This window comes from Octopus bimaculoides, chromosome 14 (genome assembly GCF_046866305.1).
Source record: "Octopus bimaculoides isolate indiv1 chromosome 14, ASM4686630v1, whole genome shotgun sequence".
NCBI lineage: Eukaryota > Metazoa > Mollusca > Cephalopoda > Octopoda > Octopodidae > Octopus > Octopus bimaculoides.
Genome location: NC_142941.1, coordinates 13249125 through 13269885, shown reverse-complemented (window position 1 = coordinate 13269885; position 20761 = coordinate 13249125). Strand labels below are relative to the sequence as shown.

The following is a 20761-nucleotide window of genomic DNA, read 5'->3' as shown; positions in this document are numbered from 1 at the left end:
GGCATGCAATGGGAAAAAGAAAGCTATGCACGCTTGTTTCAGTCATTTGACTGCAGTCATGCTAGAGCATGGAGGCGCAATGGCCCAGTGGTTAGGGCAGCGGACTTGCGGTCATAGGATCGCGGTTTCGATTCCCAGATCAGACGTTGTGAGTGTTTGAGCGAAAACACCTAAAGCTCCACAAGGCTCCGGCAGGAGATGCTGGCGAACCCTGCTGTACTCTTTCACCACAACTTTCTCTCACTCTTACTTCCTGTTTCTGTTGTGTCTGTAATTCAAAGGGTCAGCCTTGTCACACTGTATATCCCCGAGAACTACGTTATGGGTACACGTGTCTGTGGAGTGCTCAGCCACTTGCACGTTAATTTCACGAGCAGGCTGTTCCGTTGATTGGATCGACTGGAACCCTCAACGTCGTAAGCGATGGAGTGCCAACAACACACACATGCTAGAGCACTGCCTTAAACGATTTTAGTCAAACAAATCAGCCCCAAGTCTCATTATTTGCAAGCCTAGTATTTACTGTCAGTCTCTTTTGCTGAAGCGCTAAGTTATGGGGGATGTAAACATACCAACATCAGTTGTCAAGCAATGTGGGGGGGGGAGACAAACACAATCACAAAGACACACACACACACATAAATATATACCGTAAATCCTCGAGTATAATCCGCATTTTTTCCCCAAAATTTAAAGGTCAAAATTCCTCATGGGTACTATATACGAGGTTAAAAATGAAAAATATTTTCTAAGCAATGTCTGAGTCTCTATTTGCTGTTCTGGTGTCTCTAATAAAACTTTACTTGATTCTTTTATCTTTTACTTGTTTCAGTCATTAGACTGTGGTCATGCTGGGGCACTGCTTTAAAGAACTTTTAGTTGAATGAATCGACCCCAATACTTTTTTTTTTTTAAACCCAGTACTTATTATGTCAGTCTGCTGAACCACTAAGTTATGGGAATGTAAACACATGAACATCAGTTATCTAGCAGTGGGCAGGGGAGATAAACACAGGCATAATGACAGACACACACACACACGCACATATATACAACAGGCTTCCTTCAGTTTCTGTCTACCAAATCCACTCACAAGGCTGAACCTAAGTAGATGACACTTGCCCAAGGAGCCACACAGTGGGACTGAACCCAGAACCATGTGGTTGGGAATACTCTGCTGAGTAAACCTTAGTTTTCATTTTTTTTTTTTTTGAAATTATTCAAATTATAAAGGTAATTTATGGACACCTGTAAGTACCAAGAAATTTGATAAAAGTTAAATAAATAATTATTGTATGTATGCCATATTTTCTGATATTACCCATAATGGCAGATTATATTTCCTCAGTTGTTACATGACAGATAAAAATCTAATTATTACTATATGCTTAGCAGTCAATGAAAGTATTTTAGAAAATGCAGAAAAATATAAAAACAGTTCAAACAGAAATATATTTTTTTTTCAAAACCCACCACAAAGTATACAAAAAAACCCCCAACAAACAAACAAAATTAACTCACTCTTAATCGATCTTTACGAAACTGTAAAGACCCTTCCTTAATGGTTGTTAAAACTTCATTTGGAGAAAGATTCTGTCCATTTTGTTCTAGTTTGGAAGAAAAATAGGCTAAAACCTGAAAGAGAAAAATTAAATAAAAAATTTCAAGAATTTCATCAGCATTGTTTTAACGTCCATTCCTCAATTCTCTCATGAGTCAGATAGAAATTGTTGAAAGAGATTTTCTATAGTAAGATGCTCCATATGCTTCCAATCTTCACCTGTTTCCAAACAAGGCAATATTTTTTCACATAGCTAGACATGCTTTCCACAGAAGACTGGTTATAAACTACCTCACCTGTGCAATGATTTTCATTTACATCCGTCACACAACGTCTACACAAGGAGACATACACAAACACATAATCATCATTTAATGTCTGTTTTCCATGCTGGCATAGGTGGGATGGTCTGCAGGATACAGCAAGCCACAGGGCTATGCTGTGCTTCAATACCAGCTTTGGCACAGTTTCTACAGCTGGATGCCCTTCCTAAGGCCAACTTCACACACACACACACAAACATATATGTATGTACATATATGTATATACAGAATCAACAGATGAGATTGAGAGAATCTTAATACAGAACACACTTAGAAGCGCTCAAATGATTTGAACTTACACTCCGATATCTTTACTGAGGACCAAGTCAACAGAATAAAGAGTGGCTATAAGGAGAATCCTAGTGAGCAGATAGGGAGATAATGATTCAGATAAACAGATAAAACGTTAGGTTTTAATGTACAAAATATATATACATGTATACATGTAAAAAGAGAAGGCAGACTTGAAATTTTCAGATGATAAAAAATCAAATATAAATATATATATTTTTTGATAGAGCAGACTTACTCAGATTACAGAAACTCAAAAATTAGAGGAGAGAAGGTGTTAGAAATCCAACAGTTGTTTCTGAGCACTTGAAGTGACTTCATAATGTTGGCAGATGTAGTTCATAAAAATTTGCAGCCAGTAAAGGAAGCAAATAAACATTAATAAAATCCAGAGCCTCCTTCATCAGGGTAAGAGTCCAACAATGACTGAGACCTTTGCATTATGTCATGCTTGAGAAGACCCATTGAGCCAAGTAAAATTATAGTCGTGGCAGATACTGGTGTCACACAAATGGCACCTGTGCTGGTGGCACGTAAAAGCACCCATTACACTCTCGGAGTGGTTGGCATTAGGAAAGGCATCCAGCCATAGAAACTATGCCAGATCAGACTAGAGTCTGGTACAGCCTTCCAGCTTGCCATTCCAGTCAAACAGTCCAACCCATGCCAACATGGACAACGGATGTTAAATGATGATGATATATTTATATATCACGCATGACTGGCTTCTTTCAGTTTCTGTCAACCAAAATCCACTTACAAGTGTTTGGTTGGGCTGCAGCTAGAGTAGAAGACACTTGCTCAAGGTACGCATGCAGTGAAACTGAATCCAAGGCCACATGCTTGGGAAGCAAGCTTTTTAACCACACAACCATGGAAATTTTGTTACACTGTATTATTTTTAGAATGACATTGCAGGGTAGGCATGAGAGAATGGATCTGGCTGGTTAAAACATAAAACGAGTAGGATATTTAGGCCGGATATGGCTGGTTTAAATGCTAAATGATTTAAGAAGTGAAACATAGGCAACCCTATTTACTTACAGTATCAATATTTTGAATAATATCTTGGAAAGTCGGATGCGTTCGAAACATCCCAAACTGATCTTTCTGATACAAAAGAGAGTAGACCAAGTTTGGATTATGTAAGATTCCATTTGTTAGACAGGAATTGATTATTTCCAACACCATTCGAATCACTTCTTCAAGAACTGCTAAGTCTTGTACCTGAAATTATATAAATAAAAAGAAAAAAAAAATATATATATAAAAGCATGTCTAAAATTACTACTGTAATCATCCTTCACATTTTCTTTAGATGATATAGGTTTATAATATTGGTTTCAAATTTTGGCACAAGGCCAGCAATTTCAAGGCAGCGGGTAAGTGGATTACCTCAACCCCAATGCTCAACTGGTACTTACTTTATCAACCTCAATATGATGAAAGGCAAAGTTGACCTTAGTGGAATTAGAACTCAGAACATAAAGATGCAAATGGTCAGCTAATACTTACATAATCTATATCTGAATCTGAGTCAACACCATTTCCTTGTTCCATTTCAAGAGAACCATTCACTGCAGCACTTCGAATATGTTCAACCAATTTGCTGTGTTTCTTGCACAGTTGAGCAAACAAACTGAAAAATACGAATGAAGGACACTTCTGACAGATTCAACATAAAAATGACTTAAGACATTGGTAAGACATCATCTGCGATAAAACCCAACAACAGGTTAATTGACAGGACATGAACCACCTGTCTGTTGCCAGGCAAGCAATATATTTAGGATGCAAGTTGTACCTGTTGGTCCTGGTAATGAAGGAAGGAAGGGGTGATGGTAAACTGGTTGTGGGAGCGTTTACATACACGCACAAATATACTCATACAGAGTTGAAACACTCTGATTTTTGTTTTTTTTTTCACCTTAGAGCTTCCATCATCCCATTACCAAGTTTGCCATCACCTCTTCCTTCCTTCCTTCCTTCCTTCCATATTCATCTATCACCTCTTCCTTTCTCATTCATATGTTGTGACGGAGAAAAACACAAGAGTATTATTATAAGTAGTAGATAATTAAATTATATATTATGTACTTTATTGTGTTTTGCTATGCACGTGACACCCTGGTTTGTGGAAGAATTGTCTCACATGAAACCAGTCAATGGTGCCAAAAAACAAGTAGGAGACTATTGCTGTCGGCGGTGACAAGAGTCCAAGTATGGCCACAGTTAAATGACTGAAACCAGTGGTAAGACAAAACAAAAGAGAATCTTACCTGACAATTCGCTGAGCAACATAAGGATGTAAGTTGTTGAAGTTAGAAGACATATTGGCTAATGCAGCAAGACAATTTGTGTGTAAGTATTTATCCTGCAACAGAAAATAGATAAATGATGAACAGAAATGTCTCAATAAACAAATACATATGGTTTATCATTATTACTACTATTATTATTATTATTATTATTATAATTATTATTATTATTATTATTATTGCCCAAGATGACGAGCTGGCAGAATTGTTAGCTCCCTCCCCTAAAATTTCAGGCCTTGAGCCTTTGGTAGAAAGGATTATTATTGTTGTTGTTGGTGGTGTTGTTGTTGTCAAGGCTAGTAGAATTGTTAGTATGCCAGGCAAAATCCTTGGCGGCGTTTTGTCCATCTTCACATTCTCAGTTCAAATTCCACAGAGGTCAACTTTACCTTTCATCCTATCAGGGTTGATCCCTAGGGCTTGTTTTTTGGGGGATTTTTTAAAAGTCTGGTACTTATTCTATTGATCCCTTTTGCTGAAACATTGAAGTTTAGAAGATGTAAACAAAGCAATACCTGTTCTCAAGCAGTGTGGTGGAGAGACAAACACAAAAAAACACTCATATGAGCATGAGTGTGCGCACGTGTCAATGTCTGTGTGTGTGTGTGTGTGTGTGTGTGTGTATTCTGCCAGCTCACTACCTTAATAATCCTTTCTACTAAAGGCACAAGGCCTGAAATTTTAGGGGATGGGACTAGTCGATTACATCGACCCCAGTGTTTCACTGGTACTGAATTTATCAACCCCTGAGAGGATGAAAGGCAAAGTCAACCTTGGTGGAATTTGAACTCAGAACTGGAAAACAGACAAAATACCGCTAAGCAGTTTGCCCAGTGCACTAACAATTCTGCCAGCTCGCTGCCTTCATAATCCTTTCTACTAAAGGCATAAGGCTTGAAATTTAGGGGAGGTGGGAGGGGGGTAGTCAATTATATCGACCCCAGTGCATAGCTGGTACTTATTTCATCAAACCCGAAAGGATGAAAGGCTAAGTCGACCTCAATGGAATTTGAACTCAGAACGTAGAGACAAACAAAATGCCACTAAGCATTTTCACCCAGCATGCTAACAATTCTGCCAGCTCAGTGCCTTAATGATAATAAATAACAATAGAAACTAAAGAATGAACAAAATACATAAGAACAAAAAAACAAGATATTGTGTGTCATATGAGAATTGGAAAACTCTTCATACAAATTACAAACACCACAAATATGAATTATTTAATGGAATAAATGAAAGTAAAAATTGACAGAGTCCAAAAAAGAAAATGTGTGAATGTACTTACTCTCATCCGTGTCATATTGTATTGGATGGTTCGTATGACAACGAGAATGAGGAGACCTCCTAATGTGACTTCATTGATACTTCTTTCTTTGAACCAAGGTACATGTTTTATTGTCTGTCAAAAGAATTTGCATTTTAAAACAATGGAGATTATATGTATGTGCACACATGCGCATGTGTGTGTATACATACATACATACATGCATACATATATATATACATACATACATCATACATATATATATACAAACATATATATATATATATATATATATATAACTTGCAAGACAAGAAATTTTTACAAGACACTTGCCCAAGGTTCCACAGAATAGGACAGGGCCCAAAACCACATGATTTCATGCTCAGTCAATCATTCATAACTGAATGATTATCTCAGGGTCCCTTTAACCCTTTAGCATTTAATCCGGCCATATCTGGCCCAAATATTCTCCTTTTTTTTAATGCTAAAACTAACCAGATCCAACCTCTCACACCTACCCTACAATGTCATTCTAAAAATATGCAAACACACCACTGAAATTTTGAAGCTACAAAATAACATGTGATTAATTCAAAACAATGTGAATAAATAAGTAGTATATTTGACAAAGAAATCTGAAATCTAAAGGGTTAAGAAAAAACAGAACAAAAAGATGCAATTACTTACAACATCATGAATTGCACGATTAAAGACATCATCCTCGCTTAGAATCAATAAGATAATAAGTGCCATATAAATATGATGGGAGTTTTTGTCTTGTGCATGGTATAGGATTTGTAGGATAGGCATCACCTAGAAAAGAGGTAAAAAAACTGGTAATACTACTTCGGTAAGTCTGTAGATGGAAAAACTGTGTCTTTGATTATTAATAGAAAACAAAATAAAATACAGAACAGATAAGTGATAAGCAAATTGGGAGAGTTGTAACAAATATTACCTTATTTGGAAACAGGTGAGAATTGGCGACAGGAAGAGCATCTAGCTAGAGAATATCTGCCTCAACAAATTCCATCTGACCCATGCAACCATGGAAAAGTGGATGGTAAAACAATGATAATGATGATGATGTTTATATTTTTCTTTTAACCTTTTACATTTAACCTTCTTATGACCATATTTCTGATGGAATATGTTCTCTATGTGTTTTTATTTAATATTTTATTTCAAGAATTTGGAAGGATCTAATAAAACAACTAACTTTTTCATTTTTTTTTTTTTTTTGGTTAAAATGAAAGGTTTTAATACATATTTTGTCTGCTACTCCAACAATTAATATCAAAGATTAGTTTTTGTAAATACTTACTAATGAATCTATATTTGTTCTGGATAAGATGAAAGCTTTCATGTGGGGATTTCTGTGCAGTAAAAGATACAAAAGCAAAGTAGTTTGATCATCTCGAAGTGTTTCACAAAGTGTATTATACAATTTAGAGAAGTCTAGCTTGAAGGTTGCAACTGCTTCTGTTGGGACAGAACTCTCTGATTCATCTGCAAACAGATCAGGGAAGGAAAACAAATAACATTTGACAAACAGCATACAAAAATTATATTAAAAATTCAAAATGGGGTCAAAAAACAAATTGAAGGTGAATGCAGTTATAGAATTTGTTCAGAATCCTTTGACAATTTGAGAAATAGTAATTAGTTAAAGAGAGAAATATCAGTAAACTGAAGTCAGAATCAATAACTACTTGACATTTCTCGTGGTGTAGATAAAAGTCCTTCAATAAATGGTGTTCATCCTTAACTAATGTGTTTACTTGTGGTCTTTGAGTTCACCAGCTCTGAAGGGGCTGCATGTGTTTGAGTTTGGATAAGAATATATATTTGTTATTAGTGATGGAAGCAGTATTAGTTCAAAATAGCATTCTGGATATCATACTTAATGCAGATATACTGTTGAAAGCCTGGAAATGCAGTATTTGTCTCAAGAAAGTATCTTGTATAGACAGATATATTCCTGTGTCTTTTAACATGATTCTTCTATATGAAATGCTTTCTCAAGATGAATACTACCATTTCCAGATTTTCAACAGTATATCTGCATTAAGCATGATATACCGAATGTTATGAGAATATATATATTAATATTATATGACATATATATATATATATATATATATATGAGAAGAAAAAGAAAATTAGTAAGTTAATAATTGTTTATTATCAACAGCAAAATAACCAGCATCCCTTACAACTGTTTCAGTTAATACTCAGTAAATATTAAATTGATATTTATATGACTTGAGCATAATATCTTCAGAGGGGAAGAAAATTACCCTTGGATGTTTTATGTGTTTATGGATTCATTATAGCAGACTGCTATAATGAATCCATGAACACATAAAAAACATTTTTTTTTTATTCTCTCTGAAGATATTATGCTGAAGATATGCTATTTACTTAATATTTACTGAGTATTAATTGAAACAGCTGTAAGGGATGGTGATTAATTTGCTGTTAATAATAAACAATTATTAACTTCTCAATCTCCATTTTCTTTTTCTTCTCTTATATGAATATAATCTATGTTTTCATATGTACATCTATTATTTTAAGGAAATTAATTTCCCCAAAATACCAGGTATTGAACCAGTATTTCCTTGGATAAAACCATCCCTTCATGAGGTTAAGACAACCTCTGACATATATGCACAAGTCATGTTCACTATGGAGTGCCTCGTGCATGCATGTCGGTCTAGGCTATTCTGCTGATGATAGTTGGCCTTGCAAAATAGTTTGTTTTGCTAAAATAACTTGAAACCTGGTTCGGAATATAGATGGTAAATGTTTTTATTTTTCATTCCTTTTCGAAATTATCCCTAATTTTGTGGTGTAGAGCTTTGGCTGCTCTTTCTAGCGGGTTAGATGTCCTTCTATGGGCATCTCTAATGTGTATTAAATGTACACTGTATTTTATATATATATATATATATATATATATATATTATACACTTATACAGACAGGCAAGGGGAAATACTGTCAACAGGTAGGCAAAGGCAATTTGAATAAAAAAGCAGGTGGGTGCAAGGAGAGATGAGCAGATACATAGATTAAAAAAACAGACAGAGATAGAGAAAGAGACACACAGAGATGGATAAGATATGGAGAGAAAATAAAGGTAGACTTACCTTGAGAATTGGTGAAAGAGCAGAGTGCCTGTCGATAGGGATTAATCATCTTGCGTTCCCCTGTACAGTGATTAGCCAACACTAGTACAAACAGAATACTTTGGTTGGCTAAAAGTGCTTCAGTGATAAATTCATCTTCTTTCTTTTTGGCAGTACTACCCATTCCAAGTGTCACAACATTCCAAAGACCAGCTAGAGCAAATATACACATATATTTACATACATATGTACATCACACACACACACAGATATATATATATACAAATATGGCTTAAACAGGTAAAGATTAATGAAGTAGAAATAAATGAACAGAGAAATTGGAGTTCTATATATTTGGCAAGGAATTTGAGATATAGTGGGAGAGAATGTCAGTAAGAAAGGAACAGATATACATGGTGAAAGACTGAAAGACTTTGCTATGTGAAAGTATGCTGGCACTCCGTCGCTTACGACATCGAGGGTTCCAGTTGATCTGATCAACGGAACAACCTGGGATTGAAAATCTGCCCTTCATTTGGTTCATGAACATCCAGCATTGGGATCTGATTTAAAAGCATTTGGGTTGCTATTTCTAGCAGGTAAAGCTTGGCTGGTTCACGCCATCTTGGTTGGCGACTGTCAGATGACATCAAAGATCAAGGGGGAGATAAATGACATTTGCTTCTTTAATTTTACATCGAGATAAGAACTTTGGGACAAATTGGCCAACAGTTGGAATTCAACATGGGACTGGAACAATAGAATGATTGCATTATGGAATTAACCTCTGATCAAACCCCACTGGAGTATACAGTCATTATAGATGTATTATAGTCATGCTATTTAGCTCTCCTTAGTTTTGGGCCACAAGCCCAATTAGCCCTCCACAGAGGCTAGCTTAAAAGTCCGCATGGAGTGCAGCTTTTATCCTAGTCGAATAATAATTTAGTCCAGCTTAGTGTAAGGGGGTGTAACTCGCACTAATTACTAGATACTGCCCAGTATTTCGGCTCAACTGATTTATAAGCATTCTCTCATTTACACACAATTACCAACACACAGACACATACACATGCAACTGGCAGAGTCGTAAGAGCACCATATAGACTGCTCTGTGGTAACTATTCTGGCTCTCAGCATTCTGAGTTCAAATCTTGCTAAGATCAATTTAGACTTTTGTCCTTTCAGAGTCGATGAATAAAGCACCACCCCTGCATTGATATTCCTTTTATCCTCTCTCCTTCCACTTTATTTCTCTCTCTCTCTCTCTCTTTAGAAGAGATCAGCTCTGGTCAGACCTAAAGAGGATGAGCCCCATCAGATCTAAATAATGCCCAAAACATACAATCTGTTAAGGTAGAGCTCCTATAACTCCATTTAAGAGCTGAAGGACAAAGGACATAAAACAGGCTTCTATACAGTTTCTATCTACTGAATTTCACTCTAAGTTTTAGTCTATTCAAGGTTAATGGTTTCATAATGAACAGTACAGTGGGATTGATCCTAGAACCTCTTGGTTGTAAAGCAAACTTCTTAATCACAAAACCATTGCTATTTATTTTGCTTACGTTGGAATGATTTCAAACATAAAAGCAAGGAATTATTATATGAAAAATAATAGGGATTTACTAAGGAAAAAAATCTTTCCTTACAGAAAAACCCTAGTTAGAAAAGAGCAAATATAGATGCAGGCATGGCTGTGGCAACATGTTTGCTTCCCAACCACATTGTTTCAGATTAAGTCCTAGTGTATAACACCTTGAGCAAATGCTTTCTTGTATAGCCATGAGCTGATCAAAAGTAAAGAGACATGGCTCGGTGGTTTGTGTTGGGCTCACAGTCATGAGGGAGTGAGTTCAATTCCCAGACTGGGCTGTGTGTTGTATTCTTGAGCAAAACACTTTATTCCACGTTGCTCCAGTTCACTCAGCTCTAGAAATGAGTTGCGACGTCACTGGTGCCGAGCTGTATCGGCTTTTGTCTTTCCTTTGGATAACATCGGTGGCGTTGAGGGGGGACGCTGGTATGCATGGACGACTGCTGGTCCTCCGTAAACAACCTTGGCCGGATTTGTGCCTTGAAGGGGAACTTTCTAGATGCAGTCCCATGGTCATTCATGACCGAAGGGTTTTTTTTTTACCCTATCAAAAGAATGAAAAACAAAATCGACTTTGGCAGGATTTGAACTTAGAATGTAGAGAATTCCTAAAGACTCAGCCAACTCGTTGCCTTATTTCTTATGCTTATTACATGAGTAAATGGTAAACTTGACCTAGCAATAAGAACAAAGAAAGTAAGTGGGTACATACATGCTACGGACGATGTCAGGTTATATAACATGCCGCTATTGTTATTATTCGATTTAAACAATTCTGCAGGACATTTTTCTTGGTTGATATAATTTCTCAGAAGAACCTTCATTAATAAACAAGCATGCATTGAACTGAAAAGAAAAGGAAAAAGACTTTTTTAAAAGAGAAACGCATTACAGTTAAAGAAATAAAGAAAGGTTATAAGCTTATGGCAAACCTATTTGACAAATAAGCAACCTTCGTACATGAAGTTAGTATTTCATATCTGAGAAGGAACTTTCTAGATTCTTGCACCCCACTTTTTTTTTTCCATACACACAACAAATTGCCATATTTAAACATGTATAAGGAACCGTTTTCTGTCAAAAATTAGGTTAAAAAAACATGGAAGTTTCTTATACATGGATAGTATTATAATCCCTTGTAAAACTTTTTTTTCCAAATTTTAAGCCTCCAAAATTAGGGGGGGGGGGGTCCTTATACACGAGGGTTCCTTATACACGTTAAAATACGGTATATGTTATTTATGATGTAAATTGATCAATTTTCTTATTTTATATGACAGTTTATATGACATCATTATATCTGGAAATAAGTTGGGGTGGTCATGACTGGAACATCTTTCATCAGAGGTCTCCTATATAAGGGCTGATCTGAAGTCAAACTACAGAGAGCAAGAGAGAGAGAGGAGAACTGTGAGGTGGACTGATATAATAATGAAGATGGGTGATGTTAAGACAGCAGCAGTGAAGGGTGTTCACAATGGTTGGTCAGAGGAGTAAAGGGGAGTATTAAAGAACGTTGATGATTAGGGGAAGATTATGGGAGATAATGAACTAATCCAGTATAAGCACAGGCATAGCTGTGTGATGAGAAGCTTGCTTCCCAACCACATGGTTGTGGGTTCAGTCACATTGTGTGGTTCCTTGGGCAAGTGTCTTTTATTATAGTCTCAGGCCAGCCAAAGCCTTGTGAATAGATTTGGTAGATGGAAACTGAAAGAAGCCCATCACGTGTGTGTGTGTGTGTGTGTGTATGTGTGTGTGTGTGTGTGTGTGTGTATGTGTCTCCCACCACTGTCTAACAATCAGTGTTGGTGTGTTTACATCCCATAATTTACAATTCAGCAAAAGGGACAGCTCAAATAAGTACCAGGCTTAAAAAATAAACAAAAAAAGAAGTTCTGGGGTCAATTCATGAAGGCAGTGCCCCAGCACGGCTGCAGTCTAATGAGTGAAACCAGTAAAAGATAAAAGATAATCCAGAATATTAATACCATCCTTCATTACACAGAGGTAGAATGATAGGAAAGAAGTTGACTGATAGATGTTAGAGTAATGAAGATAGGGGGGAGGGCAAAAATGATGGATGGGGACATAATCTGACTACAGTGGTCAAGAGATATTCAAATGTTTATATATTATACACCACACTCTCCATCAGTATCCCATCATCATTTTATATGCTTTTCAAAGCATGCATGGGTGAAGCAGGTTTTCTCTGGCGCAGCATTCTGTCACGTGTCACAGCCCTTTGTCATCTCTTTCATGAGATTCAGCCTCTTCACAGATCAATTCTCTTCATTTCATGCCATGCTTTTATTCATTTCCTCTCTCTTCTAACCTCCATTCACTTGGAACATTTGGCAATTCTTTATATAATCACATCCTCCATACATATCACATTCCCATACCAGTATATTCCTCTACTATGCACATTTCATCCAATTCCTATAGCATCCAGTTTTTCTTTCAGCTCATTTATGTTTTGTTGTTCATGCACACTAACATTATACATCGAGTAGAGTATGCCTGCATTATTTCTTTCCAAGCCTTCACAAACCCTTCACATTCAAGGCCCAGTTTCCACTACCATGCAAGCACTGCACTTCATACACAAACATCAAACAATTTGCTCTTCACTCTGATACTGAAACACTTGTTGTTACCCTGTTCTTACTCTAGTAATTATGCTTTCAGAAAATCCATCTCCATTACTAATACAACAGGCTTCTGCACACTTTCTGTCAACTAAGTCAATGAGGTATTGTTCAACTCAAGACTACAGTAGAATACTTGCCCAAAGTGCCACAGAGTGGGAGTGAACTTGGAACCACATGATTGTAAACTTCATAACCACATGGTTATAATTACATAATCAATGTAAATATTCTAATTGTCTGCAATGTGAAGTAGAAAGCAGAGGCCTATACAACAAGATCTGTTCCTAACAATAGCCACAAATATTTTCTATAACACAATGTAGTCTGGTCTATTAAATATCCAGGCCATCACTAAGTCAATCAACTCAGACAAAGAAGACCATAAATAATAGTTTCTAATTTAAGCAACAAGGCCAGCAATTTTAAAAGGGAGGGGGAGTCAGTTGATACCATCAGTCCTAGTACTTGACTGATACCTTATTTTATCAACCCTGGAGTGACAAAAAGCGAAGTTAAATTTGGCAGGGTTTGAACTGAGACTGTAAAGAGCTGGAACAAAAACCACAAGTTTTTTGGGTTTTTGGGGTTTTTTTTCCCTCACTGATACTCTAACAGTTCTGATAATCTACCACCTTAATATGGACAATAAATAATGTAAATGAAGACTCCTACGATCCAATCCAATCAGACCTGCCATTATGAACAGAAATTTTCTTGATATATTTCAAGAACCCAATACTGTTTAGAAGCAATATTTGATTAGTGAGCAGGCAGAATCATCAAGGTGCCACACAAATTGCTTAAGATTTCTTTTAACTTTACATTCCAAGTTCAAATGTCGCTGCATCTTTTGAGGTCAATAAAATAAGTACCAGTTGAGTACAGGGGTCAATGTAACTGACTTAGTCCCTCTCCCAAAATTGCTGGCCCTTTGCCAAAATTGGAAACAACCAATATTTGATTAGTGAGAAATATAAGACATCTGGTGGAAGAGAAATGGTTAAATTTGAGAATTGACAGCTATGTTAATTTACCCTTTTGTTACCATCTTTCAGTAGAAATACACTGCCTTTGTTTAAATTAATTTTGAAAATAAAGGAGAATTTAATCAAACTTAGTTGAAGCTGGTGTTTGGAACATATATTAACATCAACTTTTGATGAAAAGTTTTAATTTAGGTCACCTTAAAAACAAGGAGTTTATATCTCAGACACCCAGGTTCAGTCTCAGACAGACTGGAATTAAAGGGGTTAAAAGATAGATTAACTTTTTTGTCACCATATTTCTGTTAGAATAAACTGCATTTGTTTCAGTTAATTTTGAAAACAATGAAGAACTTCGTAAAATAACTTTGTCATTATTCATCTGATGTTTGGGATATAAATTAACAAGGAACTTTGATGTAAACTTTTAATTTAGATCACTTTAAAATAGGAAGTTTGAATCATAGAACTGAGGGTTGGTCTCAGGCAGGTTGGTATCAAAAGGGTTAAAAGATGGATTAATTATGAGAAAAATGTTGAGTATTAGAATATAAGTTGAGTATTAGAGTATAAGCTGTAAGGAAGGTTATTATGAAGATATTGTGAGGATAAATAAAGTTGGTTAATAAAAACTGTGATTGTAATTGATGAGAATTAAAACAGATTGGGTGTATAATTGATGTAAAAAGTTACCCCACACAAAGTGTAAAGACCCCTTTCAGTCATGAATGCCTATGGGATAGCACCTAATAAGTTCCCCTCCAAGGTACAAGCCCAAGTAAGGTTGTTTATGGAAGACCAGCAGTCGCCCATGCGTATCAGCCTCCTACTCTCCATACCACCAATGTTATCCAAGAGAAAGGGAAAGGCTGATACAGCTTGGCACTAGTGACATCATAACTCATTTCTACACTTAATTAAACATGAGCAACGTGAAATAAAGTGTCTTACTCAATAACATAACACACAGACCAGTCCAGGAACCACAGGTGCTAGGGTGCCATTTACACAACACCAACAATGACCACAACCACAATTCCACAGGTGCCATACATATCTCCGTCACACACCAGTATTTTTTAAACATTGACTGTAGATCATTCCACGTTTCATTTCCATAGAGCAGTGGTTTTCAAACTGTGGTCCGCAAGGACAAGACAGGGGGTCCATGAACAGCAAATACTTTTTATGGGCAATTTGATTTTATATATGGTTTTTAATCGAAATCTTTTAATTGACAATAAACCTATTTGTTAAATACTGTTAAATAAATAAATGTAAAAATATATGTTATTTTAAGCAAATATTTATATATAAATTTCATAAGTGTTTATAAGGTAAAGCCTGAAATATAAAGGGGTCCGCAAGTCAAAAAGTTTGAAAACCCCTGCCATAGAGCATCATACTTTTTACATACACCTCTAACAATATGACTTTTTACAAAGAAAGAAAAATCTTTGGCAACCAGCATAGACACTACTTAGCTGAAATTCTTGCAATTCTTATGAGTCGTAGTGACCGTTCTCTCATAAACTTTTAAAAATTTTTATCAGTCTACTGATATCAAATTCATCACATCATCCAGTTCTTGTTGCAGTGTGATGACTTGTGTACCTCAATGACCCAGAGAGTTACACATGCAGATCACAAGCTCCATATTGGGCCTTCCATACTGGACAGGTCAAGGAATAAAGGCCAGATTAATATGGATCGCCTTTTCCCCAAGGTAAATGGTAAAGACCCCCTTTAGTCATCAATGACCATGGGATTGCACCGAGAAAGTTCCCCTCTGAGGCACAAGTCACCTGTGCATGTCAGTCTCCAAGGCACAAGACCAGCAGTCACCCATGCAAACCAGTCTCCCTTCACCATACCAGTGACGCTGTCCTAAGGAAAGGCAAAGGCCGATACAGCTTGGCACTAGTGACATCGCAACTCGTTTCTACAGCTGAGTGAACGGGAACAACAAAAAATAAAGTGTCTTTTTCAAGAACACAACACACAGCCTAGTCCAGGAATCAAACTCACTACCTCATGATTGTAAGCCCATAAAAATAAGTTTCAAAAACAAAAGTGTTTTTTATTTTAATTTAAATTAAATTTTTTTTTTCATTTTACTAAAACTAAAAGATTTACCATTTTCCTTGCATCATATATCTGTAATAGGCAAAGTTGGAGGCTGCTTGGGGTTGATACATTTGGATAGACAGCAAAACTATCAGAGTGTTCAATGCCTCCAAATGCAAAGCATAAGAGAAATTCCTGTAGGAAGATAATAAAATAGGGTTACATATTTGTAATGGTGATCAGGGTATTTAAATGATATTTTGTTTAATTGTAAGAAATATAATAAATCTACACATCTTCAATGCAATGTTGTATTTACTTATTAATTTTCTTATCAACAGGTGCAAGTATGGCTGTGTGGTTGAAAGGTTTGCTTCCCAACCACATAGTACTGAGTTCAGTCCCACTGTGTGACACCTTAGTCAAGTGTCTTCTACTACAGTTCCAGGCTGACTAAAGCTTAGTGCGTGGATTGAGAACCCAGGTTCGAAATTTCCCCAAGACACCTGATGAATACTGGAGGGTATATCAGCCGAAACGTTGTGTTAACAACAAACAAGATGAGGACAAATATCCATCAAATGTAAATAATGTTTATATCTTTTATTTAACCCTTTAGCATTCAGATTATTCTGTCAAATGTAATGCCTATTTATTCACTTTCATCATCATCATTTAGCATCTGCTTTCCATATTGGCATGGGTTAGATGGTTTAACTGAAACTGGTAAGCTGGAGAGCTGCACCAGGTTCCAATCTGATTTGGTATGGTTTTCTACAGCTGGATGCCCTTCCTACCGCCAACCACTCCAAGACTGTAATGGGTGCTTTTATGTGCTACCAGCACAGGTGCCATTTGCATGACACCGGTATCTGCCACGACTGCAATTCTGCTTGGTTTGATGGGTCTTCTTCTCAAGCATGACATAATGCCAAAGGTCTTGATCACTACCTCCAATCATTAATCATGTATAACACAGCCATCCACTTAGTCATTAAAACTGAAGATGATAGTCAACAAAAAAATGGTTACTCACACAACTGGAACGTCGACAAGCAATTCCACGAGAGAGTTCATTAATTTCTCTGCAAGAGGAGTGTCGTCATCTGAATCACATTCTGAAAAATAAGAAATTGGATGTCAAATATTTGGAAATATACAACAATCTGCAAGAACTTCTAAGTCGTAAAATTCACAATATAAAAGCCAAAATGAGTTGCTAGAATCATTTGTGAGTTGGACAAAATGCTTAGTGGCATTTCTTCCGGCTCTGTATGTTCTGGGTTCAAATTCCACCGAGACTGATTTTACTTTTCATCCCTTTGGTGGGAGATAAAATAAGTACCAACAACAACAGCAGCAGCAACAGCAACATCGAAAAATATCTTAGGAATGAGAACCCAGGTTCAAAATTTCCCCAAGACACCTGATGAAGGCTGGAGGGTATATCAACCAAAACGTATACCAGCCATATCCGTCAATTGTAAATAATGTAAATAATTCCTCATCTCTTAAATATAGAACTGTGTTAAAATAAGTACCAGTTGAACACTGGGGTTGGTTACATCAACTTCCTTTAAAACGACTGACCTTGTGCTGAAATTTAAAACAATTATGTTCCAAAATTCCAATTAGAATGAATGGAACTATCTATTTCTATTAGAGTAAGTGTGTGTGTGTTTGTGTGTGTGTGTGTGTGTGTGTGTGTGTGTGTGTGTGTGTACATGCTCATATGCTGATATCAGTCAACAGGACTATACTGAGCTCCAATGTCTGCTTTGTAAATGGTTTATTCTATGGCTGGTTTCTAATGCCAACCACTGAGCGCTTTTTTTGTTTTTGTTTTTCATGGCATGTTTTCAAAATTAATTAAAACGAAGACACTGTAATTCAACAGAAAACATAGTAATAAAAGGGTTTGAAAATTCATCTATATATTTTTTACTGATTTTGGAGATTTTAAACGAAAATACATAAGGCAAAGGAAAATATGTTTATTTACCTGCTTCAGCTGAGTTGACAGAATCAAACTGTTGTGTTATAAGTTCTTCGCTGAGGTTTTCAACAAAATACTTGCATAAACTCCTGATGATAAACAGAGCATTGTAGGTTTGCCAAGTAAATATATTACTGAAAGAGAAACAAAGAATTTGGTTTTTATGCTGTGTCTTGAGTGAGTTGTAACCTATGGTCACATCATCATCATTTAACAACCCGTTTTCTATGTTTCTCTCCAACCTGTCTTGCAGACCCTGTAAAGAGCCATGGTTCTGATTAAACAATAAAGCAGGGGTGGGAGGTGTGCCTATTAGGTTTCCTGTTAATGTAAAATTTTGAGGGGATAGGGTGACAGAGGAATTTACAACCTTCTACATCAATAAACCACTACCATTCCTGAAAGTTGTTTTTTATATCTTCTACAGACTGCTCAAAGCTTACTAACTTCCTACATCTTGATCCTTAGATCTTACTTTTACATATTGTGTGTGTACACACACACACAAAACGGGCTTCCATATACATATATGTCTGTATGTGTGGGTGGGTGAGTGAGTGCATGTGTTTGTTATTTCTTTATTGCCCACAAGGGACTAAACACAGAGGGGACAAACAAGGACAGACAAACGGATTAAGTCGATTACATCGACCCCAGTGTGTAACTGGTACTTAATTTATCGACCCCGAAAGGATGAAAGGCAAAGTTGACCTCAGTGGAATTTGAACTCAGAATGTAATGGCAGACGAAATATCGCTAACATTTCTGCCAGCTCGCCGCCTTAACAATTGTCTCATTGTCTAGACAGCATGTTGTTGTAAATGAATGTCGTTCATTTCCAATATTCTGTGAAAATATGTCTGACACAGAAAATATTAACTTACTTGGCAAAATATTACATTACATGGAAAAGTGGATGTTATGATGATGAGGATGATGTCAAAACATTTATTAAAGAAACAATTCCTACTTACTCTTCACATTGTGTAGAAGCTTTCAGTTCTGTAGCCCTGACAATAAAGTTACGAACCAAAGCACCAAAATTGCCAGTCTGGAAGTTGTTGATGGCTAAATTTTTACATATTGATGAAGTAGATTCCTCCAAGAGCCTGGCATCTGCACTAAAATAATAAAAACAAATATAAAATAAATACAGGAAGCTATCTTCAAAGAAAGACATGAACAAGACAAGGTAAAAAAAAAAACAAAAAAAAACATACTGAATTATAAAGGTTTGCTTGTTTGGTTGAATTGGTTGACATCTCTTAGTTGCAATGGATTCTTAGTATTCAATTTCATGGTTGAGGAAGAATTGGGGTGGGGGCGGAATTAGAGGGTTTGTTTTCTCAGCAATGTGGACACAAGGGAATTTACAGAACCAGTTTCCAATGACAGACAACTGCTTGTAACAAAAAAATCTACAAATCTGGGAATCAATGAACAGTTATATATATATATATATATATATATATATACTGTTGTGTCTGGGGAGAGTCATTTTTCTTATTGTGCCTTAAAATTTAACACACTCACCGGTAAAATTTCCACTTATTTCTTATTTTTATTTTCCTAAAATTTTTTCGTTGCGTCTTGAGTGTGTTAAATTTTAAGGAACAATAAGAAAATGACTCTCCCCAGACACAACAGAATATGCTTCAACACACGAAATCACATAAAAAATCTTGCAAACCAAATCCAAAAACGAAATATATATATATATATATATATATATATATATATAATGCAAGAGAGTTAGGGGTTCTCCATTTTCTTATTGCTTGCTCTCTTTATCTTTTTATTTTTATATATTTACATATACACACGCTAATACACGACTTATAATACTCAATCCTGTTCATACAACGACTGGGGCAAACCAGTCGGTATACAGCACTTACTCGGTATTACCTGTATCCTCTTGGGTTTGGTTAAACCCAATACCCTCCTCAACCTTATATATATATATATATATATATATATATATATATATATATATATATAAATAGTGATTGGATGAGAATCAGATGTTTTCCATATAGAATACAGTTTGTAGTGCTCAAAAGATTTAAACTTGAGTGGGTATAAACGTAAATATAGAGATAAGCAAATTAGACAGGTCGATATATAAAGTATATTAAATACATGAAATACAAAAAATGTATGTTTACCTACAAAAAATGTTTGACTTATACAGAATAGAAATGTATATATGATCTGTGTATGTATCTGTGTATAATGTTAATGTGTTTGTCTGTGTTTGGCACCCCATAACCACACAGCCATAACACTTGCACCAGCAACAAAGGCAAATATAGTTTTATACTTTACCTGGATGATGGGGAGAGGAAAGAAAAAGATAACAACTGGTTCCAGAAGGGGTCAATTGATGACAGAGACTTATTTCCTGACAACTGTTTCAAGTATTCATTGGTGGGAAGATCACTGAAGCTACTCCCAGCTGCTCCCATAATTCAAAACACAAAAGTTGAGCAATCAACAGGACATAGATCTGAAAAATTTAAATAAAAAATAAAAATTATTATTATCATTATCAATATTATTATTATTA

The 20761-nt window shown here is 36.0% G+C and overlaps 1 protein-coding gene across 1 annotated transcript in view; it reads right to left on the bottom strand.

Moving 5' to 3' along the window:
* LOC106877678 (dymeclin) overlaps window positions 1–20761 on the bottom strand; it is a 35213-nt gene that overhangs the window by 624 nt on the left and 13828 nt on the right. The window contains exons 2-15 of the mRNA XM_089362343.1: window positions 20521–20701; window positions 19167–19313; window positions 18199–18326; window positions 17233–17314; window positions 16266–16391; window positions 11202–11335; window positions 8914–9105; window positions 7085–7269; window positions 6448–6573; window positions 5782–5895; window positions 4455–4549; window positions 3691–3814; window positions 3220–3402; window positions 1522–1635 (exon numbers count right to left, since the gene is read on the bottom strand). Coding sequence (XP_089218469.1) covers window positions 1522–1635; window positions 3220–3402; window positions 3691–3814; window positions 4455–4549; window positions 5782–5895; window positions 6448–6573; window positions 7085–7269; window positions 8914–9105; window positions 11202–11335; window positions 16266–16391; window positions 17233–17314; window positions 18199–18326; window positions 19167–19313; window positions 20521–20660 — 1890 coding nt within the window. The 5' untranslated portion in view covers window positions 20661–20701. The remainder of the gene's footprint in view (window positions 1–1521; window positions 1636–3219; window positions 3403–3690; window positions 3815–4454; window positions 4550–5781; window positions 5896–6447; window positions 6574–7084; window positions 7270–8913; window positions 9106–11201; window positions 11336–16265; window positions 16392–17232; window positions 17315–18198; window positions 18327–19166; window positions 19314–20520; window positions 20702–20761) is intronic.